Genomic DNA, 25,228 nt, shown 5'->3' with positions numbered 1-25,228 from the left:
TGAAAATAGTACAGGGAAATGAGTGTCAAATCATATCTCGCCCCCACATTATACTGTATCAGAAACATATATTCCGGGCTCCATAGCAGGTCATTTTAATGCACATGTTTTAAAGCTTCATTATAGCCACTAGATGGGGACTTAAACACAGATAATAAGTATGCTTATCTGTTATAATATTCAAGAACCCCCATTATTCTTTTCCCCATTATTCACCCCACAACAGACAGATAAACAGACAGAGATATAGCACCTGCACAACATGTTTATGAATAGAAGAACTTCTTTGGAGCCATAAGTTATGCCAAGAGTTTAGGCCACTGCATACAATACAGTGTGAAAAAAGAAATAAGTAGCTGAGAATCTTCAGCCATATAAGTTAGTGCTTTCTAAATAATCAATTTAGTTTTTTGCCTCCAGTGTTCCAGGGACTGCTACAATATTTGTGTCCATAAACTACAGTTGTTTCTTTCTTTCCAGGAAGCTCATGCAGATTAGCAGCCAATAGTTTATGGACTGCCAACAGTTCATGGGCCACCGCTTTATATTCTACTAACCTAGGTCAGCGGAGATATGCACACCATTTTCAAAATCCTCTATATAGCAACAGTCCCCAAACATTTTTGGCCAAGGAACCCTCCGTGGAACCCCGACTCTATCCCTGATTTGCTTAATCAAAATGTATATTCTGGATCCTTTTACATTAATTCAAATAAATTTCCCAATTTCCTATAGAACATCTAGTTTTTGAATAAATTTTACTCTTTGTATTTTTGAATAATATCCCAATATCCCCAATGGCTTTCATTGTGAAAACTGTTCAAGAAAGAATTTTTTTAAAAAAAAATGTGGAATCAACTTGAAAAATTGATTACTGTATATATGAATCACTCTTGTTCAGATCACCAATAAAATGTTGAAACATAAAGCCAGTAACAACATACCTTCTAGCAATTGTTCTAGTGCAAAATATCTATTAAAATCCGTTTTCAGTTCGATTTTTAAGATCTTTCATGTAACCCGTCATGATGCTTTTGTGGAACCCTAGAGTTCTGTGGAACACAGTTTGGGAACCACTGCTTTAGACAACCATCATTCAACTTATCTGATTTCAGAATGAGGTTAACCAATCCATGCAAGGTTCTAGAAATGACCCTGCATATTGTTCCGGCTTGGCTAAAATAGATACTCTGTTGATTTTTAGTAGATACCAATATATGCAAAATTGTCACTTTGACCCTCCTGTTTCCCCTCAGACTGCACATTTCATATGAATAAATCTTAACAATTTCTCATGGGAGTAAATGAGAGGCTTTTGCTACCAATATGACTAATTCCTTTTAAAAAACAGAAAATAACCAGTTTAAACCTCTTCAACAACAAATTTCATTCCAATAAGTAGGCTTCTCTGTTCTCTCTAAGCTTAACTACAATGCTGTATATCTAATGGGAAACCTTTCTGAATTATAAAATACCTGCTCATGGTGGCGGAAAACAGGTACAATTGATTTAATACCTATAAACACAGCTATTTATAGTTTTGAGATCATGACTAGGGGGACTGTCAAGATGAGTGCCTTTACTTTAAAATATATCACATAACTAACAAACAACACAATCCCTATAAATGCCATCTCTCCCCAAGCATTAACTGTTGGCCATCCAGCAAGTATTAAAGATACAGATGCCATGTTCTTTGTCACATTATTAGCCTTTCAGATTGCACAATTATAACACTAGGTTATACAGTGTTCCCTCACTACTTCATGGTTCACTTTTCACAAATTCGCTGTTTTGTGGTTTTTCAATATTATAAATCATAAAAAATTACAATTTACAGCCTAAGGAAGGGAGGAAGGAGAAGCCGAAGGGAGAGAAAAGGAGCCCACGTGGCAACAGGAGGAGAAGGAGGCGATTTATCAACACACAATTGGTTGATAAAGACTTAAAATAGTGTATAACTACTAAAATGATATATAAATATTAAAATAAATATAGTATCCCTACTTCACGAATTTTCACTTATTGTGGGTGGTCCTGGAACGTAACCCTCGTGATAAGTAAGGGAACACTGTACTTTAACTGCTATGACTACATCCTACCAGATACTGCAGTCTGCAGTTGGGGGAGAGGTATTTCAATTCTCAGCCAGAGAAATCCTCTAGCACCTCTAGCCAAACTAAAAAAAAAAAAGGCTTTCACAGAATAAAGTCATGGCAATGAAAAGAGAATCATAGCACTATAACTATAGAGTGTGAAAAGGTCCCTAGTCATTACACCTTCAATTGCGTTAAATTCACCTCCTAAATACAAGTTACACTGACTACCTTCCTGGAGTAAGGCTGCTGTCCATCAAAACATAGGGAAAAAAATGTGAAATGGCTACCACAGTTAAAGAATAAAAAGAATAATAAAGAATAAACATTTTCTCCCTTGCCAACCTTGGTTGTTTAGTCAAAACAGCAGCATGGATTAAGATGCTCGTAAACTGCCATACAGGTGGATGAAGCACACACCCTTGATTCTTGGCAAATGCTATGTACTTTTCCAGTAAGTGGCTTGTGTAAGCTTAGTTGAAGAAAATGCAAGAGCCTTGAGAATTTTACATTGTGTATGTCTCCCAGAGATGCAATGTGGAATTTGCTGCAGCCTTCAGTTGCAAACTCCTTCAAGTCCTCTCTGGAGCACTCTATTCCTTACTTTATCAAGCCCCATAGAAGGAAATGGACTTTTCCCTGCTAGGCCTCAGCAAAACAAATTCAGTGCTTATTAAATTATCTTAAAGCCGAAAATGCTGTCTGACTCACAGGTGATTGGAAGGCAAGTCTCCAAAGATTCCCCACAGCCATTTTAATGGATGGGAAAGGAGCAGTAATCTGTACTAATTGGATCATGGCTGAATCCCCTAGCTCAAATTAGCTGTCCTGGCAGGGAAAAGCTTCAAGCTGCTTTAACAGTAGTGAAGGTACAAAGAAAGCCTACCTTCAACCCAACTGCCACCCGACAGTTAAATCTAGAAAAAAAGTGATGGGCTGATAAAGACAAAGATAGCGATTGGGAAGGGGAAACTAAAATCTTGTGCAAGGAAGGACCAAGAACTATTCTATACAATTAGGATAAAGTGAGAGTGCATCTACACTGTAGAATGAATGCAGCTTGAGACCACCCCAACTGCCATGGCTCAATACTATGGAATCATGTGAGTTGTAGTTTTATGAGGTCTTTCACCTTCTCTGCCAAAAGGTGCTGGTGCCTCACCAAACTACATCTCCCAGGATTCCATAGAATTAAGCCTTTGAAGTTAAGGTGGTGTCAAAATGCATTATTTCTACAGTGTAGATGCACTTTCTAACAAACATCTTTGCTGTCTCAGCTCTTCTTCAATGCCTAACTTCTGAGTGATGAAAACAGTGCAACACCAGCAGTTAGTGAATTAATAGTAGCATGTGTGTATGATGTTTGTGGGGGCAACCAACTCCATTCCCCTTCACTGATTTAATAGCCTGCAAGAGAAACAGGTCATGTCTCAAGATGCTCAAAATTTCTGTTTCATGTATGTTCTCAAGATCCTGTTCAGCAGTTGACTTAGAATCAAACTCTGGACATTTTTGAACTAGAAGCTCTTAAAGCATTTGCTGGTTTTCATTTGCCCAGTAAATGATTTAGGAGTTCTTGATTGAGAAGTGTCCAAAATTCAATTCTAAGTAGCTCTAGAGAAAAGATCTGGAGAGCATACATAAGCAAAACACACCTGCCTTTCTCCTAGTAGACCATCTTTTCAGCATATCAAGATCTGTCTTGGTGTTCTAGTGCTGCGGACTCCATAGGATATACCTCAACCTTTACTTCTTTTAATGGACTGCAGCGCATGTTATTTTAATTCCCTGCAGTCCATGGTTTTTGCCCAGCAAAAAGACACTTCCAGTGTAACAGATGGGCTGCAACACTCAGGTGTCCCAGAAGAAGTAACTTTCAGGAAGGTTCTGTACATTCCAGGTCATTTCTGCTCTGCAAAATCCCTTACACCTACAGTCCTGCCTCCCTTTGCACATCACTGGGAATTCTCTGCTTAAGTAAACTGACTGCCCTATAAGAACTAATTTAATAGCCCAATCTAATTGAAAGCTATCCTTTTAAAAAAAGACTGAAATGTACACAAAAAGAACACTTATTTTCTTGCTCAATTCCAAAGCCACTTGTTTGGAGCAGCCACCTGCCTTAGAGTAGTGGGAGGTTGCAGAGCTATCATGCCAGGCATCTTGCTGCCGTACAAATTGCATGCTACCTATATGGGAAGCACTTCTGAGCAACTATGCTTAGGCTGAATTTGGAATCAGAGAATCAAAGACACTTTCATATTGCCACAAACAGAGCAAGGATGGACCATCCAGATGGAATAAACTACGGGTAAAGAACCCATCTCCAAGGCTTCTTCGCCCTTAGCTTATTCCAGCGAGGCTGCTAGGATTTGCAGTTCAACATCTGGCAATCCACAAAATTCCCACCCCTGAATTAGGATTTAGAACACTACTTCTTAAACTGTGGGTCCTGACTCCAAATGGGGTCCCCTTAGCTCAATGTTGGGCTTCTGAAAATAATGGCAACAATAAAAGATTTGTAAATACCACCCATTTACACAAATCTATTAACAACAAGATGCAGTGTTTACAGTGGGCTCTGAAGAAGATTCTTCCACTTTATGAAAAGGAACATCAGACTGTTTAGCAAGCATTGCAAATGCTGATTTGTTATTAATAAATGTTTGAGTTTATATCTATTTTAAGTAATTTTCATTTGATTTTTATATCTATTTTATATGTCTGTGTATCCAGGGTCGTATAAAAATGTCTCAGGATGAAGTGAATGGAAGTGGAAAAGTTTAAGAAGCCCCAATTTAGATGCATAAGGAAGAAGGGAGAAAACTGACAGAAGCCCATGATTGCTGACCTCTTCAAAGCCTGCATTTTCCTTTATGCCTTAAAGCAACAGCTTTCTAACCTAAGGCTTTTGTAGCCACTGGAGAACAGCTCTAAAGCTGGGGGCAGTGGGAAGCACATGTATCAAAATGCTTTTAAGCCGTATTTTGAATCCTCAATTTTAAGGCTCTATTCTGGTTTGAGTAACAGCAGTTAATGGTTCAAATTCCTTTCTAGCTGGGTGGAAGGGGACATTTCTTATGGCTCCCTGAGTAGTGCTCTCATAAATAGTAATAGAATCAGTAAGGTCATTAGGACCTCAAAATGGTACTGTTAAAAAAGCTAATATGGATTCAACTGCTGTACATGGGATAAAGTGTCTGCCCAAGGAGAATATAAAGAGCAGGTTCTTAAACCCTGCAAGAAATATAAGGGAAAGACAACCGCTGAAGGTTACTGTCAGGGAGGAAAACAGCAACCAAGAATGATCAATCATTTCAATAGGCTACCAAGAGAGAGACGCAGATCATCCATCACTTGCAGCCCTTCAAAATGAGACTACGCGTCTTTTTTGAAGATACAGTGCAACACACATTAAAAGGCATTAATTCAAATATTGATGATAGCAAAATCTAGGATAGACTGGGAAAATCTCTAGGATGATCTTCAATACTGTGAGATTGGATAAGAGAATACAAAGTGAGACTCAGTGTATCAAAAGCATGTCTTAAAGATTTACAGGTTTTATTTAGGAAAGGGTTTTCAAGACTGCAATATATTTTATCCAGGAAAGTGACAGGCAGCAGCAGTGAACCCAGGTGCTGATTTGGTATCCCTGGGACCCTCCAGGGACTATTCAAACTACCTGCTCCCACCCACCCCCCAACAAAATGGAAACACTTTCTTTTTTTTAAAAGGGGGAATTCGTGGGATGAGGCCAACACCCTATTTAAAGGCTGAACTTCTCTTGGATGTTTCCAGGACAGAGAATTTACTGCTTTGGGGACAGGAAAAAGGTGGTCTGGAGAATATGAATGGATGAAGAACCAGAAGTCTGGAACCAGATCCCACTCCAGGTTTGCATTTTATCCACCTGTGCTGTAGAGGTTAGAAATACACGTTACAAAGCCCTGATTCAATTCTCAGCTCAGCCACCAGATAATTGGAAGCATGCCAATGTTTTGTTTCAACACCTGTGCATACCAATTACAATATCCAAGCAATGCCCTATGATGGAAACTGGCTCACCTTATTTGCATTTTGTGTGGTCCTGTCCTAAGATATACTTTTATACAGAAGTACTTGAACCTCCGGTGGCACAATGGGTTAAACCACTGAGCTGCTGAACTTGCTGACCGAAAGGTTGATGGTTTGAATCAGGGGAGTGGAGTGAACTCCCACTGTTAGCCCCAGCTTCTGACAACCTAGCAGTTTGAAAACATGCAATTGTGAGTAGATCAATAGGCACCGCTTCTAGGGGAAGGTAACGGCGCTCCATGCAGTCATGCTGGCCACATGAGCTAGGAGGTTCTCTGCAGGCAACGCCGGCTCTTCGGCTTAGAAATGGAGATGAGCACCAAGTTCCAGAGTCGGATACGACTGGACTTAATGTCAGGAAAAACCTTTACCTGAACACATTGAACAGATATTTGGATATTTAATCCACAAATATCTAAATCTCATTCACAAGATTGTTATGATATTCCAGCACTTCAGAAGGACTTAGTTTTATCTTTACTTCTAAAGCAAGTCTGTAAATAGGATTATAATCCAGGTTATGGGAAATGTATAGTAAGAGACAGAACTTCTGAACAAATTGAAATGTTAATCATTTTCAGGTATCTTTTAACAGGTAGGTACCATGTAAGGAGCCCCGGTGGTGAAGTGCGTTAAAGCTCTCAGCTGGAGACCGAAAGGTCCCAGGTTCAAACCCCGGGAGCGGCGTGAGCAGCCGCTGTTAGCTCCAGCTCCTGCCAACCTAGCAGTTTGAAAACATGCCAATGTGAGTAGATCAATAGGTATCGCTCCGGCGGGAAGGTAACGGCGCTCCATGCAGTCATGCCGGCCACATGACCTTGGAGGTGTCTACGGACAACACCAGCTCTTCGGCTTAGAAATGGAGATGAGCACCAACCCCCAGAGTTGGTCATGACTGGACTTTACGTCAGGGGAAACCTTTACCTTTTAGGTACCATGAAGTTTGTGGCACACACATCATGTAAGCAACCCTGCTTCCACATGCTTGTTTTATTGCAAACAAGTGCAGGGACATTTTGCAAAATGGTTTCTCCGAGTAGCCGATTAACAACTGGATTCACATATAATTCCTATGCATAGTTTAACATATCAATATGGAAGGAGGGGTAAAGTATCTTTTTCTGCTGAAAGTTTTGGATTCCTCTCCTCTTTGCTTTTAATGCATTTCTTTCCCACTCTGTCATTGCTCCCAGATTGGGTAGAAAATTAACTAAACCAGTTCAAAAAGGCATACTTTTACTTGTTTCCTGACAATGAAGTAGCACAAACTACAAATTTCCATGCAGCTTCAAACTCATAAAAATGTTTGCAGGGAGATTTCTCTTACAGGGCAGACTTCTGTCCTATTCAGTGATGCAGAAGATATCCTTATAGTACTGTAGACTTAAGTTTTTCATTTATTTGAAATTGTGTTTGCATACCTTGAAATCATGACTATTACCTCTAGACAGAGAAATATTAAAAATTAAATATTTCATTTGGAAATATTTTTCAAAGAATTACTGATAAAAATAATGCACAGTAGTTCAAGCACTAGGAATGGAAACATTTTTTCAGAATGCACAAATACCTTTGTTACAAAATGCTGCAACATTTATTTTTTTACCACTTTTGATTCTACTCAGGAGGGTTGGGGAGTTAAGGATGGGAAAGGGAAAGTTCCCTTTCAAAAGCCAAAATCATCCCAAGCAATTTTGGATTGCATACATTCAGTACCTGTGCCCAGATTTGCCTACTATCTCACAAAACATAGGAAGGCTGTAAAAAGGGGGGGAAAAGTAGGAATAAAATATTCAAGGATTTTTATTATCATCTTAAGAAAAAAACTGAATCACTTGTGGAATTTGGAGTAGAGGGGTGGGGAAAATTGAGGCATCAAGCCAAAATGGGGCAATATTGCTTCAGAGTTTGTAGTAAGAGAAAGTGATTTAGAAAGCTGTCCACCACAAAAATACACAACCTCATCCTCCTCCACTGGGAAGTTTAGCTAGATTTATGACAAATAAAAAAAATTAATATATGCAGATTTAGCACTGGGAACCCACTGTCAGAGGTATTGTGATGGCCAAGAAGAAAAAAGAAACACAAGAGCTAAGTAAAGTTATTAACTTCCATGACGAATGACAACACAAGCAATGAATGTGATAGATTTCATTGCCACTTCGCTTCTGCATTTCCCCAACAGCTTTTCAGAATCTCAGGGGAAAGAGCACTGAGGAAGTAGTCTTTCCTGTTAGGCCGTTGTGCCAACCACATCCTTAATGGAAAGGATGGCAAATCCCACAGGCTCAGCCATGAGGCCCAGCTCAATTCTTATCCAACCCACTTTAGAAATACTCATAAATTCCCTGACATCTACTGTTCAGTGAAAGCCATAAGCACTTATCCACTCTGTCCACTATTTTTCCCCCTGCAGGCACACATCTACAAGGTTACATGCTTGTATGGTGTCTAACACACAGGGGCATCATTTTGGAAGGGTGCAAAGTAGGGGTCCCCAAACTAAGGCCTGTGGGCTGGATGCAACCCTCCAAGGCAATTTACCCCCCCCCCCCCCCGCCCTAAACTTTAGACTTAGTCACCCTAAGTCTGAAATGATTTGAAGGCACACAACCATTCTAATTAATTTAACTATCTCATCAGCCAAAAGCAGGCCCACACTTCCCATTGAAATACTGGTAAGTTTATATTGGTTAAAATTGTTCATTTGTGGGGTTTTTTTTCAAACTATAGTCTGCCCCCAACAGTTTGAGAGACCATGAGCCAGTCCTTGGCTTAAAACATTTGAAGACCTCTGGTGAAAAGGAACCATTTGCAAGCATCCTTTCTCCTTAAGGACCATTGCCCTGTACTTGAGATATACTAAAAGAGGTGTCCACACTTTTAAGATGCCAGGAACAGATACAAGCAAGCTCAAAAATCACACACACTCCTGAGTGTTACTGGTGGCGATGTTCAAAGCCAGAGTTATTGCTGCTGGAGTCTTCTGCCCCACCAGACCTCATCACTATCGACCACTTGCCTGCATTAGCCAAGTCCCAGCAGCACACAGTGGTCCTTCAAACCCAATTAGTTCAGCTGCTAATGGAAGGTAATACAGCTAAACCCCTTGGCCCAAAGCACAAGAAGAGACAGCCGGCACCCAAAGTTCAAATGAAAAAATATTGGTTCAGCTTGAGGGAATAGGGGCGCAGTACTGCATGATGGGTCTTCTCCTGTTATTGCACTAGCCTTGCTTGCTTTTTCTACTTCATATGCCCAGCACTTAAAAGATACTTGATCATTTGTCTAGCCTTTGCTCTAGACTATACAAAAACAAACCCCACTCAAATTCACTTGATTTTTATTAAATCAGTTAGCCACAATAAATCAGAAATACAAAGAGAATTAATAAAAGAAAAGAAAAACGGAAGAAACACCATCTGAATCTGACTGGGGAAGCGGCACAGTGTCCTAGCTTCCAGCTGTGTGCCATGCGCCACCCAGACTGCCATCTAATAGGACACAGGGCATCTACAACAACATAGAGGCAGAAAGAAAGGGTGATTGGCTTTCTCCTTCAGTAGCTTCCTCTCCCTCCGGATGTAACAACTGGCCCTGACTGCAATCTGCAGTACTAGGACAGGGAAAATGCCAGGTACGCTGAATGGCAGCAGCTTTCCAGCCTATTTGTCTGGGTGAACAGCATCTAGTTGGTCTCACCTCAGCAATATAACAAGCACACCCCCTATAAGAAGGATAGGGAAACCACGTGACTTTGAAAGTGTATCTTGCTAATCTGAGCCAGAAGCAGACTCTGCTGAGCTTGGTGGAGTGCTGGCAATTTCCTCTTCATCTGAATCCTAGAAAATAAAATGGAGGTGGTCAAGAAAGAGGAAATATTCAAGGGTTAACTGCAGGTGTTATAGATCCTATGCTAACAGCATATATTCCAGAAAGGGAGGCTGACCATCACTGGGACTAGATCAGTTAGGCCTTAGTCCAGCAGATGGCTACAAGGAAAAGAAGCACACTGGATGTTAAAGTTGCATGAAGAAGCAGAGACATAGAGAAGACTGCATAGTGCTTGGGCAACTCCATTGTTTTAGTACTGAAATAATACTGTGCATAGGTTCAGCAAGAAAGTGAAGAACAGCTATGGGATATTAAAAACGAAAGGGAATGAAAGAATCAGTAGTGTGATATGATCCTACAACTTGTGTGCGCACACTGACAATGTAAGATTTGATTTCCATTTTTAAAATGCCTGACTACCCGCAAGGCAAATGCATGGGCACCAGGGAACTTTAAGAAGGCATTTACAGTTTTCAGAGACAAGATGGCTAGATGACTCAGAAAATAGTGTTCCTCCCCATGGCTCACAGTCTACATTCCCTACTCCAAGTTCTGCCCTGATGTATTTCCCACTCGCAATGTCCTATAATGCTACAATCCCTGCAACGTATCTTCCTGACCATTAAATTCAAATTCACTTTTCTTCATCTTCTCCTAATTTTACCACCAGCATAGATCACCCACCTCCTTCTTGTCATCGCCTGAGGAACTTTCATCACTGGACACAAACTCCTTGCTCTTGAAGCTCTCGCCTAGCTGCTTAGAAGGGCTCTTACTGGGAACTGATTTTGAAGACACAGCAGCCTTCTTCTCTGGCTTGCCTTTTACAGGCTTCTCTGGCTTCTTTTTCTTCTTGGGCTTCTCCCTGTACAAATTGGAAAGAGAGCAAGACCATTCAGTGACAAAAATGCTCTGGGGTAGTAAAGACTCTATGACAAAGATGAGGAGAGAAGAATGTATCACTTGAGGGGAATACTATTACTTACTTCTTGGAGCTGTCGGACTTTCCTCCTTCATTGTACTCCTTCATGGCTTTCTCATAGTCCCTCTTGGCATCTTCAGCTTTACGATCCCATTCCTATAGACAAAGATAGACGGGTTGCATTTGCCATTCAGATACACTTTTTTGTTGCATGGCATGAAGTCACTTCTGATTATTCGCAACTGTAAGGCAATTCATGGGGCTTTCTTGGCAAGATTTGTTCAGAAGGAATTTGCTACTGCCTTTTTCTGCAGCTAAGAGAATATGGCTTACCCAAGTGGGTTTCTATGCCCAAGCAAGGATTCAGACCCTGGTCCTAGGTCAGCACTGAAATCACAACATCACACAGGCCCTTAAATAAGCTGCCTAACTCAAAAAGAGGTAAACACATGCAACTAACAGAAAAACTCAAGCCTTAATATGTCCTGTAAAGTACAAAGGTCAGAGGAACTGAAATCTGGATACAGAACGTCCTGGGATTCTGGTGATTTAAAAAAAAATACACACATTATTTTCTTTCTTATGGTCCTGTATCAAGGTTTTGAAACAGCTTGCCATTTAGATGGATTTTCTGTTGCTATCGAAAAGCATAATAGGAAGTATGATATTAGTGAGACTTGAGAGCCGTTGCTCTTTAATCAGAGCTTAAGAGTTAGATTAAGCACTCGATTAAACCATGGGACATCTGGCCGAGAAACCTAGTTCCACAGTGATTTGTGAGAAAGAAACATAGGAAGCTGTCTAGTACCAAATGTAGCTATTGATGCACCTATCTCAATTTTGTTTACATTAAGCAGAAACAACTTTTCAGGATTTTATGGAGACCTATCTCAGGCTTACCTGTAATCACTGATTCCTAAAACCACGGAATCTCAAGAGTTCGGAAGAACCATTAAACTGAAAAATGCCCATCCAATTTTGTTTTAAAACCGCGAAGAGTTCACCACCCTCCAAGGCAGTGCATTCCTGTCAAATGGTTCCTACAGTCAAAAGTTCTTCCTAATACTTAGGTGGAATTTAATTTCTTGTAATTTGAATCCATTGATTCCTATTCTAGTTTTTGAAGCAGCAGAAAACAAGCTTGTTCCTACCTCTTTTCAAATCTTTAAAAATGGCTATTACAGCATCTATAAGGCTTTTTTCCTCCAGATTAAATATACCCAGCTTCTCTAGGAAAAGCCAGAAAGTAAACCTTGAGATGTTGGGGATCTTGGGATATAATCTATTTGCTTTACTATGGACTGTTCCCAAAGTTTTCTAAGACAGCCATAAACAGCACAAAAAGGCAAGAAGTCTCCACACTGTTTGACATATGGCAACTTGCACTGATGTAAAATATGATTAATAATTTTTTTACTGTAAACAAACAGCCTTCCTTGAACGCTTCCCTCCCTAAATCATATGTCACCTCAAATGTCACAAACAATGTATCACACAGACTGCAAATCATTTAAATTTAAGTGCTACAAAATCTGAATTAACAATATGAGCTCCGTAGGCTCAGATTAAAGCATTTCCCAGGGAGAAAAAAACCACAACATTCACTCCCATCTTTGTAAAATAAGAGCACAATCATAGTTGCATCTTCACCCACCTCCTTCTTTTCTTTTGACATTGCTTTCCAGAGTTCTCCAGCCTTCTTGGACACATCAGTAACACTCATTCCAGGACTCTCTGACCTGATCTTGTCACGATTAGCATTGAGCCAGAGCATGTAGGCCGATAATGGTCTCTTGGGGGCATTGGGGTCTTTCCCTTTCTTACCCTGTGGAGGTGGGAGGAGGACAAAACGCAACAATCAACCCGCAGAAAACAAATTCCTTGGATGGCACATCCTTCAGACTTTTCAGAAAATTAGTCCTCTTATCCTTCTTAATGTTGTCCAATTTGATTTTGTGCTACAGCCAGGAATGACAACATTTCTGGCAATCTACCACTCTTCTAAGTACATGATACTATTTTTTCTCATGCTGTAAAGGCACTAAGTTAAAACTCAGATCAGAAGGTAAACTGGAATCAATCTGGGGTATCTATAAATTATCTGAAGTAGATCCCCCAATATTTTTGATTCCAATTTACTTCAAACTGCAGCAAGAAAATGGCTCTACTGCAGGTTCTGCTAGTTTTCGCTGTAGATTTACAACACACCACAAAAGTGAACCTGATAGGCTTCAAGTGTATTCCATAATCACAAAGCTCACCTCTAGCAGCTCCTCCTATGGTATGTGAACTGATTCAGAGGTAAGAATCTTACATTTTTCCCATCATCACTGTATGAACAACACAGACTCTTAATAGTTTTCCCTGTAAATGAATCCAATAGTTCTGCAAACTCTGCTAAGTTTGTACGAATATAGAGTTTGCACAATGATGGTGCCACTTCTGACTCAGTTCAAAATACAGCAATTGCCAAAAGGCACAGGTCTATGCTTATTATCACTGCTGTTGATTCAGGGAAGGGAAAACAGGATTTGAGAAGATATATTTGAATGTGTGCACAAAATAGAGTCTTTCAATGTAAAAAAAAATACCTGTGGCTAACAGATCTAAAGTGCACATTTAGCCATATTCCAGAGTTTTCACAAACAGTGAATGCTCTCTTCCTGCATCAGCTCTTTGCACTCTTTTGGATGCTATCTCTATGTCTACTCCAGGTTTTGATACAGTTTATCTAAACACACACAGAAAGATACTTCTATAAATGCTTAAAGAATAAGGCTCAGAATCCTGGGTGGCATAGAGATTAACCTGTGAACTGAGGACAATGTGAGCACCTGTTTAACAGTTTGTTTGCTTTGCTTCAAACACTCTCATAACCTAACAAGGAAGCTCAACAGTGGCTATGGATTAAAAAATATCCATATCTTGGTTGCTCTCACCTCAGATTGCCTCTTTCGGGGCTTGCGTTCTTTGACAATTTTGGCTTTTTTGGCAGGTTTCTTCTTCTCATCACTGTCTCCCTCATTGCTAGATGAGCTGGCTGAGGCATTGCTATCAAACCTGTCTCAAAGAAAAGACTTTCAGGAGAGGGCAGGTTCATAGCCTTATGCCTCCGCTACATCAACTTTACTGTAACAGATTTCCTACACATTCCAAGTCTGAGCATTATACCATTACATTTTTAAAGCCAACAAAGCATTGTATACAACCAGGCTCGAAAAGATCAGGTTATATAAAATTACAAGCAACAGAAGTCCTATCACTACTGCTAAGCATTTCTTCCACATACTATAGAGGAGTGGGACAACATTTCGGAAAAAATGTGCAAAGCACTAGACATCAAGTATTTTGAAATGATCAAGGCAGAAACCGGTGGACTGGACCGGAAGTCCACCGTAACACTTTTTTTCCTTCTTTTTTTATTTATTTATCTTTTTTTTCTTCTCTTAAGCTCCTCTTCCCTCTCCCCAATTCCCCCACCCTCTGCACTGTTAATTTCCTGGAAAATCTACAATAAAAAAACATTTATTAAAAAAAGGCAGAAACTAGCTGTTGTGTTTTCTGAATCCCTGCCCCTCTACAAAACAGCCGTACTATCACTAAGATATTATGACCTGAATGTGGGACAGTGGCATTTTATTTTAACAGCACATTTCTCTGGCAACATTTTACTTACTCTTCTGCCACATCCTCTTCTTCCTCTACAGGATTGAATGATTCATCTAAAAAATTAAAAATATATTCATTTCTAATCCGAAAAAACATAAGTGAGAAGAGGAAAGAAAGAATGCCTATGGCTGCTATTGAGAGCAGCTCTCCTGTCTTAAGGGAAAGAGACCCGTCTTCATCTCCAGGCTGAAGAAATAGCTCACCTGTCTCTTCTCCAGAGTCCTCACTACTGTCATTTGCATGTTCCTCACGAATCTTGCCTTCCTCCTTCATACGCTCCAAGTAGGCATCGTGTGTGTCTTCATCCGAACCGGCGTATTCATCATAGGGCATATTCTTCATGCCCTGGAAACACATACAAAAGACCCCATGGGAACTAATGCCAAGTTTCCCATTCCATTCCCAGAGCAAACAAAATCTGTCAAGACTTCCCACAGCCAAAGCATGCGAGGATCTAACGCTACAACTCCCACCATGCTCTTAGGCACACATACTGCGGAGGAGAGGTTTCTTACACACACATGTTGGCTCCCCCAGCAGATTCCTCGGCTGAGAACATGCAGCCTCCCAAGTCTGCTGCAACACACCTTCCCTCCCCAGGGGAAGGAAGGAGCCATGCCAGTGACTTTACAGTGGATTAGGAAGAAGCCACTCCTGGAGCAACGCGGGCTGCTGCCCCTTCCCTGTGGTTCATGCACGGTTATACTATGGTGAGTAGAAATGTTCACCACAGCCATGCAGAGGAGACCTGACCCAAGAGGAGGAAGAGGAGGGGACAATCGCACAGACCTTTTTCTTCTACAAGGAGAGAACAGAAATTGAGAAGGGAGAAAGCTCTGGAGAGAGAGAGAAACCCCATCCCACCCCAAGCAGATCAGGAGCAGGACCAGACAGCAGCGGTCTTTCCCTGTACTCTTGCTCGCCCACCCGCCTGTGGCAGATACCTCCTTCAGTCCTCGGTTCTTGATGTTCAGCTTCTTGGCATTCACAAAGTCAAAGAGCTTTCCATATTCTTCTCTGTAAGGAAAATAAACCATAGAAGGAACAATTTAGGACAGCTTCAGTATTTATTCGGCTGCTGAACTGGACATGAGAGTAAGGACTCTACTCCACTCAGCTGTAGTGGCAAAGGCATCAAAGAGGAAAGGGAGTGAGAGTGTTGTGACCTCTGAACAAGATCAGGGCAAAATGGAGACACTTAATGGGAAGGCATCTAGAAAGTATGGTCCATGAGCAGCAAACAGAGTTGTCATTTGGAATGAAAGGGGTTCAAGAGTGCTTGCACATCAGCTCTTTTCATCCACCATCAAAGACATTATACAAGGTGTTTCAAAACGATAAGACTTTATTTGAAATTGCTATCACAAACTGATCTTGAATGAAATTCTTGCCATTTGAAAGGATGGAACATAGTTTGATGCCTTTCCCAATGCACAAACAGCCCCTAGCCCCAGACATTCACAAGATGGCCACCTCACAGCATAAAGCTTAATGATATAATAAACACACATAATATTCTCCATTTGCAGAGTTATTTTTTAAGACTGGTTTCTGGCTCAAAATGTTTAATAAAATTTGATAACTTGATAACTCGTTTGTGATTTTTTTTGTGTGCAATTGTAACATGTTGCCATTTTAAAATATTCTGCTTCGAAACTGGGTCCATCATTTTGAAACACAGCAAAATGGTGGTTTAGATAGATGAACGGCACATGTGGAGAGATTCATATGTTCATATTCAGTTATAATCTCACCTCTCTATGCTGCTGAAAGTGTACTGTGTTCCTTGTTTAGTTTCTATCTCGAAGTCAAAGGAACGTGTGGTTGTGGTCCCACGAGCAAAGTTGACAAACGCAATCTCATCAAAGCGAATGTGAACTGGCGGCTTGTGCACATAGATAAAACCACGTTCCAAGGGGTATAGCAGCCCTGAACTGGCCTTATAGGAACAAGTGATACACTGTGCCCCAGAATGCCTGCAACAAGAAAAGAGGCAGGGTGTTAACACACATCTAGTTCAGCCACAAACATGCCATCATATGACAAAGATTGACACTTTTACATTAACACAACTAACTCCAGCTCTTAGTAACTGAAATGAAAAGCTGCCTTCTGCAGATAAACTAAGTGTATTTATTATTTTAGAGCACAGGGTGAGAATCATAGTCTTCCTGATGTTATTGGCAATGCCAGCTACAGCTGCTGAGTTCAACATCTAAAAGGTTGCATTCTCCATTTCTATCTGTGCCAACAGTAATTGGCTATGCTCTGCCACCATTTTCAATCATATATCCAAGAACAATTTTAATTCCACCCCATTGTTAGTCACACCTCTCACAAACAAAAGCCAAAACTTAAATTTACTTGTTAGCAGATGGGAACTTGGTAAATCAATGCTTATTCCAATAACTCAATGGAATATATAAATTTGAACTAGTCGAGTAAACCAAATTAACTTATCTATCATTGTCAAAGATCTGCTTTCAGTAAAATATAGTGCTACAACATTATGGGGCAGGTTAAAACAGTACTGGGCTCAGTTAAATTTTTAGAAATGGGATCAAATCGGCCTTATCAGTTTCAATTCTGAAAACTAGGAATTACATTTGAAGGTCTACTTAGAATGTGCACTTTTAAACACAGTTGTCAAAATTTGAGAATTGGAAAAGGGTATTAAAGCATTATTGAATTATTATTATTAATGCAAGATTTAAATAAAGGAGATTTTAAAAATCCACTGGGAGGCAATTACAGCTTTAGGAATTAATGAAAAATGGAAAGTAGTTTTTAAAAGAGGGCTGGCCAATACCAACTGCATAAATTTAAAAGAACAAAGTTAAGCTGATTACAGAAGGGACAACCATGTTTATTAGAAAAGCAAAATGTAATCAGTTGACACATATAATTAACAAATGAAGACATTCAGAATCCTTTGAAGATAGGGTACAATTTCTCCTTCAGTCCAAGAACAATTTTACTAAAACTCTTTCAATCACAGCTCCCCAAAATACACAAATAAATGATATCCCATTTATTAACCGCAACAAATATTATTCTTATAAGGAAATGGAAAAAATTGAGACTCATTCTTTAAAGTTTGGCAAATAGCACAATTATTGAGAAACTTAGCTTGAGAAATAGTGGACAAAGAACTCCAGTTTAAAGAGCCTTGGATGTCTTGCACTGAATACTAGAAAATTGTTAAGCAGCAACTTTTATTCCTGTGTTACTTTGAAATTAATGATGAAATTTAAAGCAGCATTTAATGCTTTGTGTATTTATCCTGTCATTTTGTTTTTTAATTTATCTTTCAATCTACATAAAATTTAAAAAAATCATTGAGTGACTTCTGATACCATGCAAATTGCAGTGTATTTCAAAGGATAAAAATACTTCATGTTAAAAGCTAATGATTTGTGATTCCTCTAGCCTTATATTGTATCATTCCTTACCCTTGGAAGTTGCCAGGCACAGTGATCTTGCGGTTAACAAGGGCTTTCATGACACGACTGACCATCTCATATAGGGACCCAGACATATTCTTGGTAAGTCTTCCCTCAAAGCGCTTCTCTACCTCATCCCTAAAAAAAAAAATCAACTTCAAATCAGAGTCAGGCTCAGGGAGCTGTTACTGAAAGGAATATGAGACAGCATGAGAGAAAGGAGAAGAGCAACAGGCTACTAAGGAAATTCAAAGAATGTCAGAACAGTTAATGGTGCAAATCCTGTGCTTGGATCCAGAAAACATCACTTTGCATCCATCAGTCATCCTTGTACATGCGTTTTTCTTTTTTTTCTCTCTTGCTCACAAAACTCTGAGCAAGTTTAACATAAAAAGTGTGAGACAATAATTATTAGAACTTCAAATAAAACATACAAAATGAAACATTTGAAAAAGATTCCACCTAAACATTAGGAAGAATTTCCTGATGGTAAGAGCTGTTTGGCAGTGGAATATGCTGTCTCAATGTGGTGGAGGTGTTAAAGCAGAGGTTGAACGGCCATTTGCCAGGGGTGCTTTAATTGTGTGTTCCTGCAGTTCAGAAATGGAGTTTGACTTGATGGCCCTTGTTGTCTCTTCCAATTCTATTATTCTATAATCAAAGTAATAGTGATTGGAAGTTGTCTGAGATTTATAGGTAGATGCATCATAAAGGAACAAGGGAAATAGCCTCACTCATTCATGTTGAGAGTCAAGGAGATGTCCTCATCCTTGGAGAAGAGTAGGATAAGAAAATGGTAGCGAGTTTGGCCTTGCTTTATAGGGGGATCTAAGCTGATCTGAAAAAGCATAACAAACAAAAAATTATTTTTGCCATGAAGTGCCCCAGAAAAGCCAGTTCCCTAAAGTCCAACTTTACCACACAAATACATGCTACTTTTATTTACATTATCTTTCTCCATAGTTATCCATATATACAGAAAACTACTTTGGCTGCATTTTCTCTCAGCCTGATTGAGAAAGGGAACTTGCATCTTTCTCCACCACTACACAGAAGTTATGGCGAGCCACAAAGTTTGCTATCGTGACACAGTTTAGCTTCCCTTGCAACACCAATACCAACAATGCAAACACAGAAGAATAAAAGTGGCCAGATTTCAGAGCTCCCCTGAGATATTATCTGGATGAATTACCAATTCCAAACACTAGCAGAATGGAGTAAAGATTTTGCCTGCTGCTCATCTCACAACAACCAAGCAGTCAATGCAACAGGGATAGTTTACTTTATTTCTAGAATAGGAAATATAAAAATACAATTAAAGCAACTGTGGTTTCTCAAAAAGGACCAGAAGACAAAACTGCCCACAAATGAAGTATATTCCAAGAGGCAACCAAAATTAATACTCCCAACAGGAAACCAGTTCTCCTAAGTCTGTTCCTCCTCACCACAAAAAACATCTGGCGTTGGTCTTTATGGGGCAGCAAGAAAAGCCTGAGAACAGTAGTATAGGGGATCTTGTAGTCAAATGTCTTGCCGTGGAGATGCAGGAAGGTGGGGTATATGCGAATATCATAGCGACCACGAGGCGTCAAGCACTGCAGTTCTCGGAAAATGCAGATGGCATCGCCTGTAGCCTGGATGACATCTGCCTTGGAGAGCACATTTTGTGCAAATGCCTACAAGAAAAGATGGAATGAGTCGGTTTTGTAGATGTTTGTCCCCCCCCCACTTCCATCAGATCTACATAGGATGCACTCACCTCCACGGGGTCCACACCATCCTCTTGAGTAGGGGGTACGTAGAAACGCACTTCCATGAGTGACACCTCAGCATCATCATTTTGATGGAACTCCAGTGTCACCTCATTCTTACCAGTTGTGCATTGGGACACATTACTGAGTGGGAGCTCAAAAACGGGCTGCTCTCCAATATCAAAAGAGAGGAGTTGCCCTGCAAAAAAGAGTATTTTTCAAGGTAAACTAGGTACTTACAGCTCACTGCTGTAGAACTCTCATTCCTTCTTAAAAGCTGTAACTTCTAGACTTCTTTTCTATGTGTTGTTTCCTATGGGATAGCATCAGCCTCACCAAAACTCACCTCCAAATTTCACTGTGCCCCAATTCCATCCCTTCACACACAAATCTTTTTCAGCAAGCTCCAAATGAAAGTGGGTCTTGAAAAAGTCTGCAAGTTTATCAAATTCCTAAAAGGGAGGAAACTGCTTAATTAGGAAGCATCCAGTTAATATTGTAGTAAGTAGATTTCATTGTAATGAAGGGCAAAAAAAAATATATGGTCAGGGTTACCAATGTGTCATTTGATCAACATGAGTCTTTTGGTTACCTTTCTAATCTTTCAGGATCAAAACTAATCCAGCAAGTAACTGTTACCACTCTTTATTTCTACCCATGCTACAATACTCTTTGAGAAATATATCATAACAGATTATATTAACAAAGAAATAACTAAATTTTTATACTTAATATGCTAGACAACATCACAGATCACATATACAAAGTAAAATGCTCTCCACAACTACACAGGTGCAAATTCAACCTGCCTTGTCCTTAATACTGGAAACTACCCATCCCATCAAGTCCTGGAAACCTGTAGAAGTCTCTACTGTGCAATAATTAGAAATAAACTTATATCAAAAGGAAGCTTACCGTCTCCCTGAATCCATCATACTTGTAGACATGGCCACCCTTCGTAAGTAGTTTGAGACCATGGCCCAGTGCCACTCTGCGCCAGATGCCCTCTGCCAATTCTGAAGCCTGGATGTTGTCAACTTTTCCAGTTTTGCTGTTCTTAAAAATCACACCTTGGCGATTTAGCCGTAGACGACCATCATTCTAACACAGAAGAGACAGAGAATGCTAGAGACATAGAAATAGTGGTCACAGCAGCTGGGCAAAGAATGTCACTTAGCTTTAAAAAAATGCTTTGAAATGCTATGCAAAGTTCTAATACACCTACAAATACCATCTTTAAAGCACTGTTCAGAACCATTTGGACAGCAACCACACACAAAAAAAGTACCCTCAATCACTGTAGGAATTCCTTCTCCTAGAATGGAAGCTTCATTCCTCCAAGTGCCTCTGAACCAACGCTTGCCAAAACGCTTCCATACTATCATCTCAAATGACTGCTATTCTGTCTTCTGTCTCTTTCTCTTCTCTGCTACTCTTCAATCAACTTTTACCCTCTCCCACTAAACACCTTTCATAACTTCAGTTTCTATAGCTATCATGAGAAAGTTCCTTCTAATCCAAGTATTATTTAATAAATCAATAAGGTGCCTGGCAACATTTTTTCTTCTTACAACAGATGGAGCACTGAAATAAACACATACAAGGATTTTGCAGCAAAGCATTGGGACTAGCTTCCTTTTAAACATGTAACATATTCTTCAAACAAACCCTGTGTTTCATCATTTTAAATATTAAACCCATAACACTCACCATAGATCCCTTCACCTCCTGGTATATTTCATTGAATTCCAATGTATCTGCCATGATGGCCGTTCTCTCCCTACTCCGCCCCCACTACAAATGGGTTCAGAGTCACACCCAAGATGTATATTTCTGGAAGGAAAGCTTTCTGGAGAGAATCGGGCAAGATGTATTAATCCTTTCTTGAATTCGACATATTCAGTGTTAACACAAGTCGTCAGCAATCCCAATATCTACAGACCTGAGAAAGAAACAGAACAATTGCCCAAATCAACAAACCCCAAAACAAGAACCACAAAAAGGAACCCACCCCAACCTAGAAATATAAAGAGAACCTTCTCCAACCAAATTGGCTCCAGGGTTTGTCTTCCAGGGGGCATCTGTTTAATTAATGCGGTTTGACAACACTTTAATAGATACAGCTCAATGCTATGAAATAATGGGAGCTGGAGTTTTACAAGGCCTTGACTCTTCTGGCAAAGAGTGTGCTGGTGCCTCACCAAACTACAACGCCCAAGATCCTATAACATTGAGCCATAAAAGTTAAAGTGGTGTCAAACCACACATTAATGTATCTACACTCCAAGTGTGACGTCATTGAAGAGATCTCACAAACTTCACAGCCACCCACCTACCAAGTTATGTGTTTTGTATGTGGTTATTCCCCTCCCCTCCCCCCATCCCATAGAGAGAAACAGAAAAGAAAGAAGAAAAATTTTACAGTGAGTCAGGGGTGCTGTGTTTAACATAGTTTAACAGGTTTTAATGGTTTCAACTACGTATTTTTAAAAAGTCCTATATTTAATTCTATTTTAATGTGTGTATGCTTTAGATTTCAATTTATACATTTTATTAGTGTCAGCTGCTTTCAGTCTCCTTTGAGAGGGAAAAAAGCAGGATGCAAATATGTGTTGTCAAAGGTTTTCATGGCCAGAGTCACTGGGTTGCTGTGAGTTTTTAGGGCTGTATGGCCATGTTCCAGAGCATTCTCTCCTGACGCTTTGCCCACATCTATGGCAGAGGTTGTGAGCTGTTGGAAACTAGGCAAGTGGGCTTGCCTAGTGGAATACCCAGGGTGGGAGAAAGAACTCTTGTTTGCTTGAGACATGTGTGAATGTTGCAACTGGCCGCCTTGATTAGCATTGAATGGCATTGCAACTTCAAAGTCTGGCTGGTTGCTGTCTTGGGCGATCCTTTGTTGAGCGGTGTTACCTGGCCCTGATTGTTTCTTGTCTGGAATTCCCATTTTCAGAGTGTTGTTCTTTATTTACTGTCCTGATTTTAGAGTTTTTAAAATACTGGTGGCTAGATTTTGTTCATTTTCATGGTTTCCTCCTTTTTGTTGAAATTGTGGGTTTCAGTGACTTCTCTGTGTAGTGTGACATGGTGGTTGTTCGAGTGGTCCAGCATTTCTCTGTTCTCAAATAATACACTGTGTTCAGGTTGGTTCATCACATGACTGCCTTCTCAGGCTGAATTAGTCTGCAGTGCAGGGATGTTGTATGTTTTCCGGGCTGTATGGCCATGTTTTAGAAGTATTCTCTCCTGACGTTTCGATGTGGGCGAAACGTCAGGAGAGAATACTTCTAAAACATGGCCATACAACACATACAACAACCCTGTGATCTCAGCCATGAAAGCCTTCGACAACACAGTCTGCAGTGCCTTTTATGTTCCTTGATTCGTGTTTGAGCTAATCAAGGTGGCCAATTGCAACACTCACGCATGCCTCAAGCAGACAAGAGTTCTTCCTCCTACCCTGGACATTCCACGAATATATAAACCTCACTGGCCTAGTTTCCAACACAGCTCACAACCTCTGAGGATGCCTACCATAGATGCGGGCGAAATGTATTCAGGATAAAATGCTCCTGAAATGTCCCTACAGCCCGGAAAATTCACAGCAACCCAATGATTCCTGCCATGAAAGCTTTCGACAACACAAAGCACACATCTGTTCACTCCCACCTCATTCTGTCACGCACACACGAACGCCGAAAGCTTGTTTTAGTCAGAAGAAAGCAATTGCAACATTCTGTAAAATATTGGAATTGCTTACCTCCATTATATTTTGGCCCAGTGAGAAAATATACCCCACTGAGTGCAAAAGGACCCATCCCCAGGTAAGGATGAAGCTAAGCTTGCCTTCTAAGGAAGGGAGACAGATAGACAGAGAACCCTTGGCTCGTCAGTTTAATTTCCTGAGCACACCTCTTCCCCTTTTCCCCACAAACAAGAAACCCCATCTTATTACCAAGTCCGTCTTCACCACAGACACTTTCCCGCCTGCGCAACACGAGTCATGCCCCCCCCCTTCCCATACACTCCGGAAGCCAAACCTCACTTCCGCCTTTCGGAGTGACGTGAGGCCAGCCTTGGCGCGTAAAGGATATAGAGTTCGACTGCCTCGCTTCCTTCTGTACGTCTAAGCTTCCGGTGAACATTCGACAGGCGCCACTAAACTGCGAAGCTGTGTGGAGGCCAGGACGGGCTACAAAAGAGAGGCCCATAAAGGCCTCTTCCCAAAACGTACCCTGGTTTGTTGTCGAAGGCTTTCATGGCCGGAACCACTGGGCTTCTGTGAGTTTTCCGGGCTGTATGGCCGTGCTCCAGAAGCATTCTCTCCTGACGTTTCGCCCACATCTTTGGGATCTTTCTCTTTTATGAGAAGTCAGCCATAGCAGAGCACTTGATGATCCAAACTAGACACAGCGCATTATTTGAGAACACAGAAATGCTGGACCACTCTGACTCCCACCATGTCAGACTACACAGAGAAGCCATTGAAATCCACAAGTATGTGAACAATTTCAACAGAAATAAGGAAATCATGAAAATGAACAAAATCTGGCTACCAGTATTTTAAAACAAACATTAAAATCAGGGCAATAAATAAAGAACAACACTCTAAAAACAGGGAAATTGCAGACAGGAAACAATCAGGGCCAGCTAACACCTCCCAAGAAAGGATTCCCCCAGGCAGGAATCAGCCAGACCTTGAAGCTTTACTTATTTTATATCAAAAGCATTGCACAAATTAGTATAAAATTGATTTTAAAGAATAGCACAAGTGGCTATCTTTTGACCAAAAACGGGCAACATCAATCACATTGTCTATAGCCTCAAACAATTCTTCCTCTACATGAGGGAGGAGACTGAGGACAAGCATACAGATGCAGAGTTGTCTGCGCCTGCTCTACAGTCGCACAAGGTGGAGGATTCTTTTAGGTAGTGCCACTTTGCCAGGTTGTCTTTTGATCTGCTAACTTCACTTCTGAGTCTGTCACCTTGAAGCTAAAAGGCTATTCAATGCTAATCATGGTGATTAATAGAAATATTCAGTGCTGGACCACTCTAACAACCACCGTGTCAGACTACAGAGAGAAACCATTGAAATCCACAAGCATGTGGACAATTTCAGCAGAAAGGAGGAAACAATGAAAATGAATAAAATCTGGCTACCACTATTAAAAAAAACCTCTAAAATCAAATAAAGAACAATGCTAAAAAATGGGAATTCCAGACAAGAAACAATTAGGGCCAGCTAACACCTCCCAACATAGGATCCCCAGGCAGGAATCAGCCAGGCTTTGAAGCTGCAAGGCTTTTCAATGCTGATCAAGGTGACCAATTCGCAACATTCACATTTGCCTCAGGCAGACAAGAGTTCTTTCTCCCACCCTGAACATTCCACGGATACATAAGCCCCACTTGTCTAGTTTCCAACTGACCTCA

General features: G+C 40.5%; 1 protein-coding gene across 1 annotated transcript; it reads right to left on the bottom strand.

Annotated features, from left to right (window-relative positions):
* Positions 1-9,499: 9,499 nt before the first annotated feature.
* ssrp1 (structure specific recognition protein 1) lies at positions 9,500-23,868 on the bottom strand. Its single transcript, XM_003214967.3, has 17 exons — positions 23,748-23,868; positions 21,503-21,734; positions 20,708-20,893; positions 20,139-20,244; positions 19,801-19,991; positions 19,487-19,717; positions 18,776-18,879; positions 18,051-18,179; positions 16,353-16,574; positions 15,543-15,615; positions 14,802-14,943; positions 14,606-14,651; positions 13,869-13,989; positions 12,584-12,754; positions 10,994-11,085; positions 10,692-10,872; positions 9,500-10,015 (listed from the first exon to the last, which is right to left on the bottom strand). Exons 2-17 carry the CDS (start codon positions 21,554-21,556, stop codon positions 9,947-9,949), a joined length of 2,118 nt encoding a protein of 705 aa, XP_003215015.1. The 5' UTR covers positions 21,557-21,734; positions 23,748-23,868; the 3' UTR covers positions 9,500-9,946.
* Positions 23,869-25,228: the final 1,360 nt, after the last annotated feature.

The sequence above is a fragment of the Anolis carolinensis genome, chromosome 1, assembly GCF_035594765.1.
Source record: "Anolis carolinensis isolate JA03-04 chromosome 1, rAnoCar3.1.pri, whole genome shotgun sequence".
NCBI lineage: Eukaryota > Metazoa > Chordata > Lepidosauria > Squamata > Dactyloidae > Anolis > Anolis carolinensis.
The sequence above is the reverse complement of the archived record's forward strand: the minus strand, read 5'-3'. Positions and strand labels throughout refer to the sequence as shown.

Bases quoted from the DNA above. Each gene is read 5' to 3' on its own strand.
- ssrp1 (XM_003214967.3), bottom strand. From the start codon at position 21,556: ATGGCAGATACATTGGAATTCAATGAAATATACCAGGAGGTGAAGGGA. The intron at 19,718-19,800 runs GTGAGTGCATCC...CTTTTCTTGTAG, and splicing joins ATGGTGTGGACCCCGTGGAG to GCATTTGCACAAAATGTGCT. The intron at 18,180-18,775 runs GTGAGGCTATTT...TTTTTTTTTTAG, and splicing joins TTGACTCTCAACATGAATGA to GGATGAGGTAGAGAAGCGCT.